The 14,749-nt window shown below is 31.1% G+C and overlaps 1 protein-coding gene across 1 annotated transcript; it reads left to right on the top strand.

Moving 5' to 3' along the window:
* The first annotated feature begins 1,186 nt into the window (after positions 1 to 1,186).
* Positions 1,187 to 14,292, top strand: LOC131078251 (UPF0481 protein At3g47200). Its single transcript, XM_058015908.1, has 2 exons — positions 1,187 to 1,247; positions 12,554 to 14,292. Exon 2 carries the CDS (start codon positions 12,611 to 12,613, stop codon positions 14,048 to 14,050), a length of 1,440 nt encoding a protein of 479 aa, XP_057871891.1. The 5' UTR covers positions 1,187 to 1,247; positions 12,554 to 12,610; the 3' UTR covers positions 14,051 to 14,292.
* Positions 14,293 to 14,749: the final 457 nt, after the last annotated feature.

Raw genomic sequence — 14,749 nt, 5'->3', positions numbered from 1 at the left:
ATCCCACAGTTTACTCGGGCTTAAAGCCATCTTGTCACTAGGTTCCTCATAAAAGCTGAAACTACAGCTTAAGGTCAAGTTAAACGTGGGAGCTTTCTGGAGTGTACATTCTGGAACACAAATTAAGAAGTTTTAATCAATAAATGATTCAGCTTTTACACGTCACTAATCTGTTCGTAGTAGGTTCGCTGTGACTCATAGCATTGGTTCCTTCATTATGTCATGTCTGGGATTAGGGTTTCGGTTGTCATAAGAAGTTTAAATGAATCACCGAACCACTGACGGCGTGCCTCACTCTTAAATATCAATGATTAAGATGTTCGTAGATGGGACGAATGGTATTTAGGGTTTACAATGAATTTAAAGTATCATATATACAGCAAATAAAATATAACAAATTAAATTAGATGATCTAGTAAAGTTTTAAATAACAATATTGAAAACAGATCAAATAAGTCATCAAATTCTTTGCATGTTTTAGAATCGAGATTATACATGTCCTTTTTAATCTTTCATGCGATGAATTGTATTTTCATCTTTGTACCTTCCACCTACTGTCTCACATCGAATTTATCTTCCACGTCATTGATCTGTTCCTAGTAAGTGTGCATTGACTCATAGCATTGGTATGGTACATTGTTCTATCATTATGCCATGTCTGGATTAGGTTTCTGTTGGAATAAGAAGTTTAAATGAATCACCAAATCACTGGCGGCGTGCCTTTGTCTTAAAATATCAAGGAATCGTATTTAGGGTTTACTACTAATTTAATGTATATACCGGAAATAAAATATAACAAATCAAATTATATAGTTTGATAAATTTTTAAGTTGTAATATTGAAAATAAATCAAATAAATTATCAAACTGGAAGTTTGTTTCTGTATAGGGATTTGCTTGTCTCATTCAATATATTACATTCCATGCCATGATAAAATTTCATTTTGTCTCTATAACTCTCTTATTACAGAATATGTAAATTCTCTCTTTTCCCTAAGATATATGATCAAATCTACACAAATAACCACCTTACTTTTTCTTTAATAACCGCCCTCTTTAAAATATCAATCACTACGTTGTCGGTAGATGTGATGAATAGCATCAGAAAATCATTGACACTATTGTCGACAAAAACGGGCTTTGCGTGGGAGCAAGGCGGATAAATACCACACCAACGAGGGCTAAATAGTCACGCATCAGTCAGAAGTTCCACGGTTCAACATTTGTGGTTTTATCTTGCACTAGCAGGTATGCAATACATTTCTTTACAAAATTGAATTGTGAAAATATTGTTTTGTTTCTTTCATTTGTATAGCTGTTATTATTATTATCTATAATCTTGTTTTGATTTAGTAAAACGAAAAGAATGGTTTTTAATTCTTAGATTTAAAATAATATATTAGAAGAGATATCTTAGAAGAAATGAGAATAAGAGAATTTAAACTTGTTAAGATAAAAAAATCAATAAAAAAAATAAAAAACGTAAATAAAGTTGTCTATTATTTTTGCCATATAAATTGTAGAAATGTAGAGACGTTGTAAAATGAAAAAAACCTGAAGCGTTGCTCGACAAGTTACAAACAAACATAATTCTTAACTACAATAGCCTTCATTTCATAGATTCGATGCTTAATGTACACGTATATTTAAAACGTTTAATTTGATCTAACATTCGATGCCTTCTGGAATCTATTTTCCGTTTTAATTCTGAATGACCAGTTACAAAATTGTCATTATACAATGTTGAACGATCATTTGGGTGTGCTAGTGCTGCCATAGTAGCCATAGACAGGGTGGTTGTCATCACTTAGAGTTTGAGTTACTCTTCAGCCATAATTAGGAACAAGGATTTTGCATGTTTATTGATAGTCTTTATGGAAAGAGGTATTTCTCAAAGTTTATCCAGGTTCATTTAGAGATATTCTTCACGCATGATAGGGAATAGAGGGTTCCACCTGTATGAAAAGAACATCCATCATTTATTTATATTGGGCAAACGTACAGCTTTTAATATGTTGATAGGACTTTAAGATGATGATTAGTACGTATAATTGTATCACATGCACTTCTGCTCTATATTCTTGTAACTTCCCTACAATTTAGGCTACGGTTTTCACCATTGTAAAATGGATGTGTTGAGTTTCTGTAATGCTATTATTGTTGGTTAGGTCTCTCTATAATTAAGATAATTGGAGATATTTTGAAAATGAAAAATTAGTCAATGAGCATTTAGTTTGCTGGTGAATTTGACAAATTCTTTATGAATCTACCACAGATCAAGTTTTGACGAGTTTGATGTAATGAAAAGATGTTAATAGCTTGAAAGAAAGAAAAACTATTGTCTTATTACTAATGGAAACACATTAATAGAAGGGGTTCAGATTAAAAATAATTATTTAAAAGAAGAAATTTCACATGAAATCATATTTTGAATAGTTTAATAAAAATGGTTAATATAATATGGGGTCGATCCCTCCATGTATGGTTAAGTTGTAGCATTGTTAATGGTGCCATCAAGGTTCGCATTAAAAAAAAAAAGGATTAACATTTAATATGAAAAATTGATATATATTATTGATGAAAATTAGAAAATAGAATTAAATAATACATATTAAATTATTCTACTAGACATTTGAAGTAAGCAGATAATTTTTTATTTCATATTTTTTTATTTTATATGTGTAACCCACATGGCCTCCTCCAAACTATTTAATCATAATAACTTAAGAACACACAAATTAAAATCTAACTAATTTAAATATAACTATAATGTAACATAATAATATAAACTAAATTCATTTGATGAATATAAATTATTTTATAATTAACTTTTTTTTTATGTATACTATATTGAATTAAATAATATAAAGATCTCACTTCATTCAAAATAAGTTATAACATATAAAATAAAGAATATTAATATTTAATATTTCCATTAACCTTAGCTTTATAAAGATAATGATTATGTATTAAAAAATATAAATTATCATTACCTATTTATGATCATAGACTTACATAGATAATAGTGCAAAATTTCTAAAATGAGTGCCAAATGATTGATTAAGAGAACAATTATGTTAAAGAATTAAACAAATAGCTAATTTTTAAAAAAATAGTAATATTATGATTTAATTAATAGATAGAGGAACCTTGAATAGAGATTTATTATTAACAAGGCAAGATATATAAATACAAATTCACCAGATCAAAGAATTCAAATAGAGTGAAGGAGTGGGAGAGGCAAGAGAGTAGGCTCTAGGGTTTCTTCGAGGGAGGAGGATGACAACTCTGATGAAGATGGAGAGGGCGATGCACTTCTTGTTGCAAAGAATGCTACTTTTGATGATACGTTGGTTTTTTTAGGGCTTTGCTTATGGCTCTTGTGGTGTTTGGTGTCTGCGATGCATTGGGGCTAGACTGGATGCCCTTCCCCTTCTTTTGGTCACTATTTTTGGTACCTTCTTCCTTGGGTGCTTCTATGGCAACTAGTGTTGTCCCCTTCGAATAAGGTTCTGTTGGAAGGCAGCCCTATTGTCGTATGTTGGTGGTTTCTTTGGGGGATTCACTTAAGGACATGGTGGTGGGTGTGGATTGGTCTCTTTCTATGCCCTTCACCTTTGTCTTTCTACTAGGTCTGGTAGTCTAGTTGTTTTGGACTATACAAACGCTTTGTTGTTTTTCCCCTTGGTCGAAGATTTTTTGCAAATATAATGGGGTGTCATGAGGGTGCATTTGCCTCTAATGGTGGCTCTATAATAGGGAAGGAGGGGTTTTTATTCTCTAAGGTCATTCGAGGCCTCATCTGGAGCTTTTTGTGCCCTATGGATTTTTTTGAAGATTTGATAGATGGTTGTCATCTTTGTTCCAGTCATGTTTGTGCAAACTACATCTTTTTGATGACCCTTTCCCTATAGCCTCTATTTTATTTGGTTTTCCTTATAAGGGTGGCCCTATCTTCTTTTGAGGTGGAGATGGATGATGTTAGAGATAACCTTTCTCCTATTTAAGTGGAGTTGGGTGCTACAGTGGAGGCTAGGAGGTGCTGGTGGGAGGTTGTTGGTACCCTATTTCTGGGTTGTTTGGGAACAAAGGATGTTATTTTATTTGGTTTCTCTTCTTTATCACCTATTGAGGCATTGGTGATCTTGGAGGGTATCATGTGCTCTAATATGTTCAATCTCAAGCTTAAGATTATGGGATCCTTTTAAAAACCCATCGTTGTAGGTTGTGGGAGCCTTCTAAAACCTACTCTCATGGTTGAGGGAGCCTAGAAAAAACCTATATTTTTTTGTTTTTCTCAGAGATAGGTTGGATGCTAGCAGTTTTCAAGGGCCTAGTTTTTTCAGTGTTTGTTTTTGGTTGGGCTTGGGCTATGTGGTTTTGTGTAGCCTAGAGATTCTATTATAGGTTATGGGAGTCTGGGAAAATGTTTCATGTTAGCTAAGGGTGCCTACTAAACCCTTTTTGTTATTTTTATGGTCTATTATTTTATGACTTAGACACTCTACTTGGGCTAGCCTATTTTGTAATGTTTTACACTTGATGGTTGGTTGGTGTTTGGTTGGTTGTGACTGTGTTGTAGTGTTGTTTAATCTTTGTGCAGTCTTTGGGTTTTGGGTTCTAGATGCCCATAAGTCAAGAAGATTTCAAGTCCTTTCTAAAACTTGTTGTTTACTACTAGGTAGTCTTGTCCATTTTTCGATGGTAGCTATCTGGTTGTAAGTGTTTTGGGGCCCCTTCAAAACCTGTTTTATCCTAATAAAAAAAGAGACATGATATATAATAGTATAATATCTAAAAAAATGATATATATATATAAATAGAAAATATTTCTTTTTTATTAATAATTTTTAGGTATCATTTTAACTAATAATGAAGGATAATTTTCACACTTGAATTTTCTCTTTGGATTAACTAGTATCTATCAATGAAAGGTAGTTTGAATGGATTTGGATTAGGATGGTTTAGGATGGCCATCTATTTAAGAATATTACTATTGACATAGATAAATAGAGACAATATTCAAATATTGGATGCAATTCACCTAAATTTGTAAATCTATCAATAGGTCTTTTGAGGTTATCTAGAGGATCTTAGAACTTGTACACCTAGGAAAATATTTAAAAATATAATGACATAAATAAAGATGTCTTTGAAAATTATGAACATTATTACAAGAAAGGAAACACGAGTCTATTAAAGATGATGAAATGCAACTAAGAGATAATTAGTGATATTTGAGGCATTTAAGACATTTCGTAATATTTGAACAGTTTAAGATTTTTATATACATATGTATGCACATACATGCATGCACATGCACGCACACGTGCGCGTGTGCACACACACACACACACATATATATGTTTGTTTGTTCATACATATGTGTGTATATATACATATATACATACATATGTACATATGTACATGCATGCATACATACATATACATGTGTGTGTATGTGTACATATATAATCACAAACACAAAAGGAACAAGTGCCTACAACCCAAACACTTACAATTACAATATTTGTATGTATGTATGTATGTTTTCACATACACATACACATACACACACACATGCATATACATATACATATACATATACATACACGCACACACGCACACACACACACACACACACACACACACACACACACACACACACACACACACATTATTGTCTTTACATCTATATATTTTCAAAATGAAAATTTAATTGATAGTATAAATATAATTACTTTTATAATAAATATCATTCCAAAGATGTAGGCACTCAGATTTGTTCATAATTTATATTTAGATTACATAATGTGTGAGAAGATAGGAAAGGTTTTGTTGACTGGAATGATAGCCCCATATAGATAGGTTGTCATTTCTAGGGCTTAATAAAGAATTAAGGTAAAAAGAAAAAATTCCAAATGAAGTCAAATATGAAATTTGTTGGAGTAATACTTGGATACTTGTGGTTCATATAGATGATGATACTTCTATTTTAGGCACCTCTATAGTTTTCTTATTGTATTTCAAATGCATCAAACTATGGTTTATTTTCCTTTTCTCTACACTATCATCACATATTAGTAACACCTAACAAATTTTTTTTAAACATCGTACCTATGATATTATTTTATTAGTATCAAATATTAATGCATTTCCACTTATTACACTTATACTAACCATATAACACAAAAACTTGCACAAAAGAAGCAAAATCCCTATATAAATACCCTAAATTTACTTTAACTTTGTACTTATAAAATGGTCACCCTCAAGTAGTTTCTATATTTAAATAACTCCAACTATAAATTGAACATTGTTTTGATCATTTTCTAGCCAAAATTTTTAACATCTACTCTATTTACATGATAGCCTCTTGGGTTTACCTATTTACTCTTGTAATATAGAATGAAATTATTTTTTACCAACAAGGTTATTTAAAATTATAATCATGAAGAGACATAATGGAATTCTAGAACATTCCTATTTATTCTATATAAAAAATATTTGATGTAATAATTGATACAAGAGTGAATTTTGTAACAAATAAATTTTACAACTTAACCCTTGTAATATTTCATTTAAAATTTTAATAATACATGGGACTAGTCTATTTTAGGATTAACACAATATTATCACAACATCATGAAAACTACCTTTAACCTACATGAGTTATGATGACCAATTAAATATACATCATAAATTTTTACACGTAATATGTGTTGACTAATATTTTGTTATCCACACATTTTCTTATATTAAATTATTTATCTTATTTTAATATTAATTAAAAGTTACAAAGAAAAGGAAAGGTAAAATAGGTAACAACCATAATCCAATACACAAAATGATATTTTAGTTTAGACAATTGCTACTTATAAAATTATTCATCTCTCTTTAAAAAAATTCAAGTTAATTTTAATACTGAAATTTAGGGAACTATTATTTGAATTCTACTAATTTAAGTAAAAAAAATCCTATATAATTATGTTTACAAAAGATACATTAAAAATCAAGATTTTAAATATCCTAGAGCTCTTAGAGTTGGAAACATTAGAAATTGAGAATTAACTAGAGGGGTGATTGTACGGGCAAAGCTATATTAGTCATACTAACACATCCTCACTGTGCAAGAAATAAAAACATCAAATAAACAAGAAATAGGCTAAGAGGAACACTATATTAATCTCAATGATGATCAACTTAAAATAAAAGACTTATATTATCATGCAAGGGAGTCCAACTAGAATAACAACTACAATATAGGATGTATGCATGCAACTAAGAAACTAAAATTCTTAAAGAAAATCAACCTATGCAAGGTTACATTAGAAGATAGATTGAAAATAAAATATTCTAACATTAGTACAGCCCATTACAATAGCCTAATTGAGTACAAAATTTTTTGGGTCCTAAAATCTATGCCAAATGAGGTACCAAAAAAACCCTATCATAAATCGAGAAAGGAATAAAATTGTTAATAAAAAATTCCCTCCAAAAAAGAGAAAAGGAAAAACAATTGTACCAAATATAACATAATATGTCCTCCTAAAAATGAAATCTCAAAATATTATTCAGTTTCTCTAGGTAATAATGTTTGGTTAGAAGGAATATTTGGATGCTCTTAAAGAAGTGTCTCTAAAATCTCATGTAGTTATATGACTCATAATGAAAGAAATGATAAAGATAAAGGTTGTCCCACTACAATGAAATTTTGAATTTTTTTTTTAGAAGGATTTCTGTGAAATAATGATCAAGAATGTAGTTTTCCAATCTTTAAATTATTTCTATAGAAACAAAGATATAATATCCAATTAAAATCTATACCAATGTGTCGGGGAAAATGGTATAAAAATATTTTTACAATGATTCTCTAGAAGTTCTTGAGGAAGAAGCTTTGGATGAAGAAACAAGTGATGGAGAAATGTTTACAACAATATATGTGGCAAGTAGAGTGATCATTCAATGAGAGAAAGTCCACATAAGATGGGAAATTAGGGTCATGGTATCATTTATAAGAGTTTACTTTTTCTTAATATTCACTTGGCTTAGGAATGAGTTTAAGAAGATAAGACAGTAGATCCTACTATAGATAACAATTATCTATCCCTTTCTCTAAAGATGAAATAGTTATATAATATTATTTTTATAATAGAAGAATGGAAATAAATGCCAAACCATGATGAACCCCCCATATGTGGAAATTTTCATCAATTCATGATTCAAATACCCTATTAAAATAAGAGAATATATGGAACCCCCTTAATATTAGGATATTTTTGTGAATAAGAAACTATTGACTAATTTAGTACTTTAGAAATTTAATTTCCAATTTAAGGGAGGTTATAGAATAAGAGTGTTATACACGTATAAGGAATATGATAGTGAAAAGAAATACAGATGTAAATATCGCCCTAGATTTGACACTTTAAAATTGAGAGCAAGTGCGTGAACAACCCCCCTTGATTTTTTCACACTTTATTATTGTAGTGCTTAGACAAATGTTATCCTATATAAACTTTGCACTTTGAAGCTATCCAATAATTTTGCACAGGCTTGGTAGAAGGGTAGTGATAATTGGTAATGCTTCTTTTAGAGTCCCTATAGATTTGATTTCCACCATCATTGGGCTTTTGCAAGATGGCATAGGCTTCCCCAAGAAGCTGAAGGGTCTTACAAGGAGGAATTTAAGTGATTTTTCAAGGAAAGTGAAGGGGTTTCTAAATTACGAAGTGGGTATAGAAAAGAGAGATACCTAGTATTTGGAAATATGTTGCCCATTTGTTGACTAAATTATTGACTTTAAATGGGCATTATAAAATATTCCATACCCATCCTTTCTTGATGTTAAACCACCTTAGGTTTGGCATTAGAATGAAATTCACTTACTAGGCTTTCTCTTCACTTTCTCAATCTATTGCTACAACTAAGTCTACAAATTCCCTTCCCCTCCATCAAGGGTTAATTATTAGACTCTATAACTTTTTTATCTTGATTTAGCCCCTCCTAGTGGGTCCCTATTAAGGATGTGGTGATCTTGGAGTCAGATGAAGGGGATTTGTGCAAGGACTTTGACTCATCCTATGATTCAAAGTCGTACTAGTCCCCTGCCTCTTCTAAAGAGGCTTTCTTCTTTCCCCCTAGTTAGGAGATTCTCGACACCAAGACTAGCCCTCTTAACTTGGAACTAAACATTGTAAAATTGGAGGACGATGTTGAGCGATAGGACCTAGTAATTAAATGGATTTTATCACAATTCAATGTGACAATCAGGAAGATTAATAGACTTGAGGCTATGGCTAAGGTCAATGCTAGGATAAACAAATTGGTTGTCGAGGAGAAGGATGAATGGATCTAGGAAGTTGTGAGAAATGTGGCTGGTAAATTAGATAATTAGGATAAAGTAGAAGGAATACTAAAAGACCTTATTGAGAAGGTATCTCAAAGAAATGAGAACAATGTTATTATAGATCTGGAGGAAAGCTAGGAGATCCTTAAAATAAAAAATGAGGATATGTCAAAGAGAAGCCAAGAGATGGTCCTGAAGAGCTTGACTTCCTTACAAGCTCTTTAGGAGGAAATAAACCACAAGAAAGCTAAGTGTACGAGACATGGTCTATCCCCTTCTGCATCATTAGAGCTGCTTGTATCTATTGTTAAAGATACTCTAGATTTTGGTACTTTGAACTCTGGTAAGGACTCCAATAAAAAGATCTTTTACTATGATAATTTCTTAGGATTGTGTAAATATTGGCAAGAAGGTAACCCCTCAGCCCAATAGACCATATTTTTGTGTCTTTGGCAGTAGACTAGATTATGTGGTTTTCGTCTACTAGTTTTTTCCATCTCCTTGGTCTTGGTCTATTTCTTGGTGGTTCTTTTCTAATTCTTGGTATTTATACTTTAACAAGGTATACATCTATCATGCACCCTAGGTGTCATTTTTCTATGGATATATAATGGTATGGACCTAACACATTTTTAATTAATTAGAACACATAAAGGTCACATTTAAAAATCTCATGCAAAAATTACATACCAAAATTTAATTTGCACAATGGATGCCTTTTGATCACTAATTGCAGGATTCACATGTCTTCAATAGAGAATATCTAGCTTTGAATAAACCAAAGGATCCTACAAAAAAGACTGCAATTTGTAATAATGCTTATGTAGTCTGAATAAAAATCCACTATGTGAGAATTTTAGCTCACCATGTACAAGAAAAGAGACACCAATGTTAATTAAATGAAATATCTAAACCATTCAAGTGATCTTTAAATATCTTTTTTGTTGTCTACTACAAACACTTTGTATAGAGAACACACAAAATGATCGAAAAGAAAAACCAAACAAACAACAACAACAATAATCATCTTGTTGCAAAGAAATAATATTTATAATTAAAAATTGCAACCAAAGTAAAAATTCATCCAAAATGAGGCTATTGTACCATGTAGAAACCGAGAATCAACTATAGAAATTATAGTACTAGCATGGTTATGTTAGTGAAGCTAATACATGGTTAATATGCAAGAGATGGAAACATTAAATGTAGAATAAATATGCTAATATAAAAATTCCATTAATCTCCATGATTATCAACTCATAGGAGAAAATTTATAGTGCAAGAGAGGCCAACTAGAATAGGAACTACAATCTAGGATTTGGGCATGCAACTAAGCAACTATGAGTCTTAAAGGAAATTTCCCTTTACATTCTTATCCAAGAAGATATATTGAAATGGTAAGATTATAACTCTAACAAAAACATGTATTGTTATACCATTGTAACTATTATGAATATTTCCTAACTAACACCAAAGTCACTTTTTGACTAAGTTGTAAAAAATTGTTGTAAAATTAACAAATCTACTAAATTTGAAATAAGATATTTCTCTAAATATCATATTTTGATGAATTAAATGAGCATTAATCATATGCTACTGATAAAAACATATGAAATACCTCCCAAAAAGAGTCTGCTAGGTGGAGATAATAGAGAAATGGTAAGAAGTTTAATTAAATCAAAACTCATTAAACATTGAGATAGATTATCTATAGTTAAAAAATTTAATTGTCTAGTATCTTGATTTTTGAATTAAAAATATTAGAAGTGGAGGTAACATTATTAACATTTTTTGTATTTTCTTTATTGTAATTAAGCTTTTGAATATTCTTTTAAAAAATATATATATATTAGAGATTCCAGAAGTAAAAAGTCCAAGGAAGTATCCATATTTTAAATAACTTAAGTAACCATTTTTAATTCTACATTCTCAACATAAGTATATGGATCTTTAAAAAAGTAAAATTATTAAAGAATATAATGTACTAAATAAAATAAAAAAATAATTAAAGAACTTACTTTAAAATTTATAATCACCTAGATAATTATTGTTTAGAAAAAAAAAAAAAAAGGAATATATTGTAGTCATAACCATTTATTTCTTTATTGGATCATTGACAAATAAATTTAAAAAATATATTTTAAGCCTATAATACTCATAAATTCTCATGTAATGTTAATGTGTAGTCATCTCATCACTACTACAACTTTTAGTTAAGTTATACCATCATAATAATATTCTTATTTAGATAATTAGACCATTCTAGGTGCTACATTTTTGTATCTATGTCAATTTATAAACTATATGATATTTAAGGAATAATTAAGGTATTTAGACAAGGTAGTAAATGTTATTTAATCATAATATTATGAGTTGTGTTCTTCTTGATGACCTTTTTAAGTTTCTCCCCTCAAAGTGACTTAATATTAAGTATTTCTAACATTCCTATTAAACTACTTAAAAAAAACTATGCAATAAAAACTGTACAAATGAATACTAAAACCAACTTAACCATAATGCAATTTAAAACAAGGTGCCAAAAAGCTAATGGACTAAAAAGCTAATTGGTAGTAGTGGATATCACAAACTATAATTTAAAAGGTGTGCTCTACAATATATTATAAACAATAGAATCCTTCCTAAATATATGATATGAAAAATTTTCCCACTTTCTTCAGCTTCTATGCTGGAATAGTACATTAGTGTGGAGAACAGGTATAATACTACTAGAGGGAGAAAGAGGAGCAATTGAAAGAGTGTCAGAGTATGTGGAACAAGAGGAAATATAATATCACTTAATGTAATTTATGTAAAGCAACTTATGATCATTATAGTAGATTAAATTTGTACACTGCATATAATATAGTAAAGCAACTTATGATCATCATAGTAGGTTAAATTTATCGTTTTCTTGTACAAAGGTATTTTACGGAGTCATAAACAGTAATGCAAAATATTATTCACCTTCAGCGTAAATATAGAGGGACTTTCATTGAACTAAAACTAAAAGTGGTGGAAGCATGTTTTGAGAAAAATATTTTTTAAAATAGCCATAGCATTTATACGATCGTCGATGACAGATTGCCTTTGTTTCCATTTGTTTTTTCTGATTCTCAATGTTATTTTCGATGCTACTATTGATTCTGAATCTTAAGGTGGCCCTTTTGTCTTTCTCTCTTACAAAGGTTTGCCATGTTCTATGCAGAGATCTGCAGAACATTGTCCGAATTGTGGTGTGAAAGATAAAAAAGGCAGAAACGACATGGCTCTTTCAAACAACCATAGTTCTGTGATCAAGGGTAAACAAAATGATATTCCTGTATCAAGTTGTGGAAGCCAACGACAAGGCGATGGCTCGCGTAATATCTGCCAAGGGGGTGAAAAGGTCTGTATTTTTAAGGTGCCTGACCCGATGATGAATAGTAATAGGGATGCTTATGTTCCTTGCATTGTATCGTTAGGACCTTACCACCAAGGTGAAAAAAGTACAATGGATAAATATAAACGTCAAGCTGTTCGTAGATTAGTGACACGGATCAACAAAAGTGAAGAATGGTTGATGAAAGAGATTCAAAAGATAGAGAAAGAAATCAGGGAGCACTATGAAGAAGAAGAAATAAATTGCAATGGAGAAAAATTGTGTTGGATGATGACTGCTGATGCCTGTTTTATTCTTGAATTCTTTAAATGTGCAGCGGAAACAAGAGATGATCAGAATGTCCAAGGTTCCTATAGCCATGTTTTCCAAAATAAGGGTTACAAGAACTGTATGCATAGTGCTATATTAACTGACATTATGAAGCTGCAAAATCAGGTTCCTCTGTTTATTCTCATCAAACTACTTCAATTGGAGTTTGATGATGCAAAAAGAGAATTAGCTAGAATATTGAGCAACTCCAACCCGTTTAAAGGGTTTCCTTTCAATTCAAAACAGGAAAGTGACGATTCTATAAAATCAAAGCTAGATGAGGAAAATCCATGTCATTTATTGGATTTGTATAGAATGGTGATTAGGGATCGGTTAATTCCAAGGTCAGAATCGTCTAGGTCAGAATCGTCTACTGCTTATAGATGTGGTTATCAGCAACTACCTTCTTCCAATGTTGGTGCCGAAAAGGGAAAAATAGAGAGGCATATCCCTTGTGCCGAAAAATTAGAGAACGCTGGTATTGAAATTAAATCAGACAATATCAAGTTTGAAAAGAGCAAGTTTGGAATCAGTAAGCTTTTCCTTCCTCAAATCACAGTAAAGTATAGCACAGAAACATTGTTGCGGAACCTGGTTGCTTATGAAGAGTGTCAAAGGTGTTCATCGAATCCAAAAAAGCCTGTGATTTCATGTTATGTAAATCTCTTAGATAAATTAATTGATTCAGAGAAAGATGTTGCCTTGCTTCAAGATTCCAAAATCATTAAGAGCTTCGTCGGCAGCGATGAAGTTATAGTTGGCATGTTCAACAAACTTGCAATTGGAATGACAGTTGAACCTCCAGATGGTGATACAATCGAAAATTTTGAATCAATTCATCAGCTTGACGAGGTAATGGCAGACGCGAGAAAGCATTGCAAAAATAAATGGAATCGATTGATGAGCGAGTTTCACCAAACATATTTTTCAAAGCCGTGGTATATTGTCTCTCTTTTGGCGGCGACAGCTCTTCTGGCTATGACACTTATTCAAACTGTGTATGCAGTGAAGTAGAGTAGAATTTATTATTGTTCAATCTTGAATCATGACTTGATATTTGTTAAGCTCGTCAGAATCAATTCTGAATTATTTAGGGCTAGATGGTTTTGCTCTAGATTGGATGGACTTCTTTTTAAGGACGATAATATATTTTATTGTAGTTAGCGTTTGATTTTTAGAACATTAAACCTCTATTAATACCAACTATTTAATGTATTTTGTTTGTTTTATTATTAAATTAACAATTGCTTGTGTTATGACGTTTCATACTTTTAGATGTTATAGTTAGAATTTACATTGCCCAATAGTACAATGGATAAATATAAATCTCTTAGATAAATTAATTGATTCAGAGAAAGATGTTGCCTTGCTTCAAGATTCCAAAATCATTAAGAGCTTCGTCGGCAGCGATGAAGTTATAGTTGGCATGTTCAACAAACTTGCAATTGGAATGACAGTTGAACCTCCAGATGGTGATACAATCAAAAATTTTGAACCAATTCCTCAGCTTGACGAGGTAATGGCAGACGCGAGAAAACATTACAAAAATAAATGGAATCGGTTGATGATCGAGTTTCACCAAACATATTTTTCAAAGCCGTGGTATATTGTCTCTCTTTCGGCGGCGACAGCTCTTCTGGTTATGACACTTATTCAAACTGTGTATGCAGAGAAGTAGAGTAGAATTTAATATCGTTCAATCTTGAATCATGA

The sequence above is a fragment of the Cryptomeria japonica genome, unplaced genomic scaffold (genome assembly GCF_030272615.1).
Source record: "Cryptomeria japonica unplaced genomic scaffold, Sugi_1.0 HiC_scaffold_1892, whole genome shotgun sequence".
NCBI lineage: Eukaryota > Viridiplantae > Streptophyta > Pinopsida > Cupressales > Cupressaceae > Cryptomeria > Cryptomeria japonica.
This window is presented reverse-complemented; position numbering and strand designations above follow the sequence as displayed.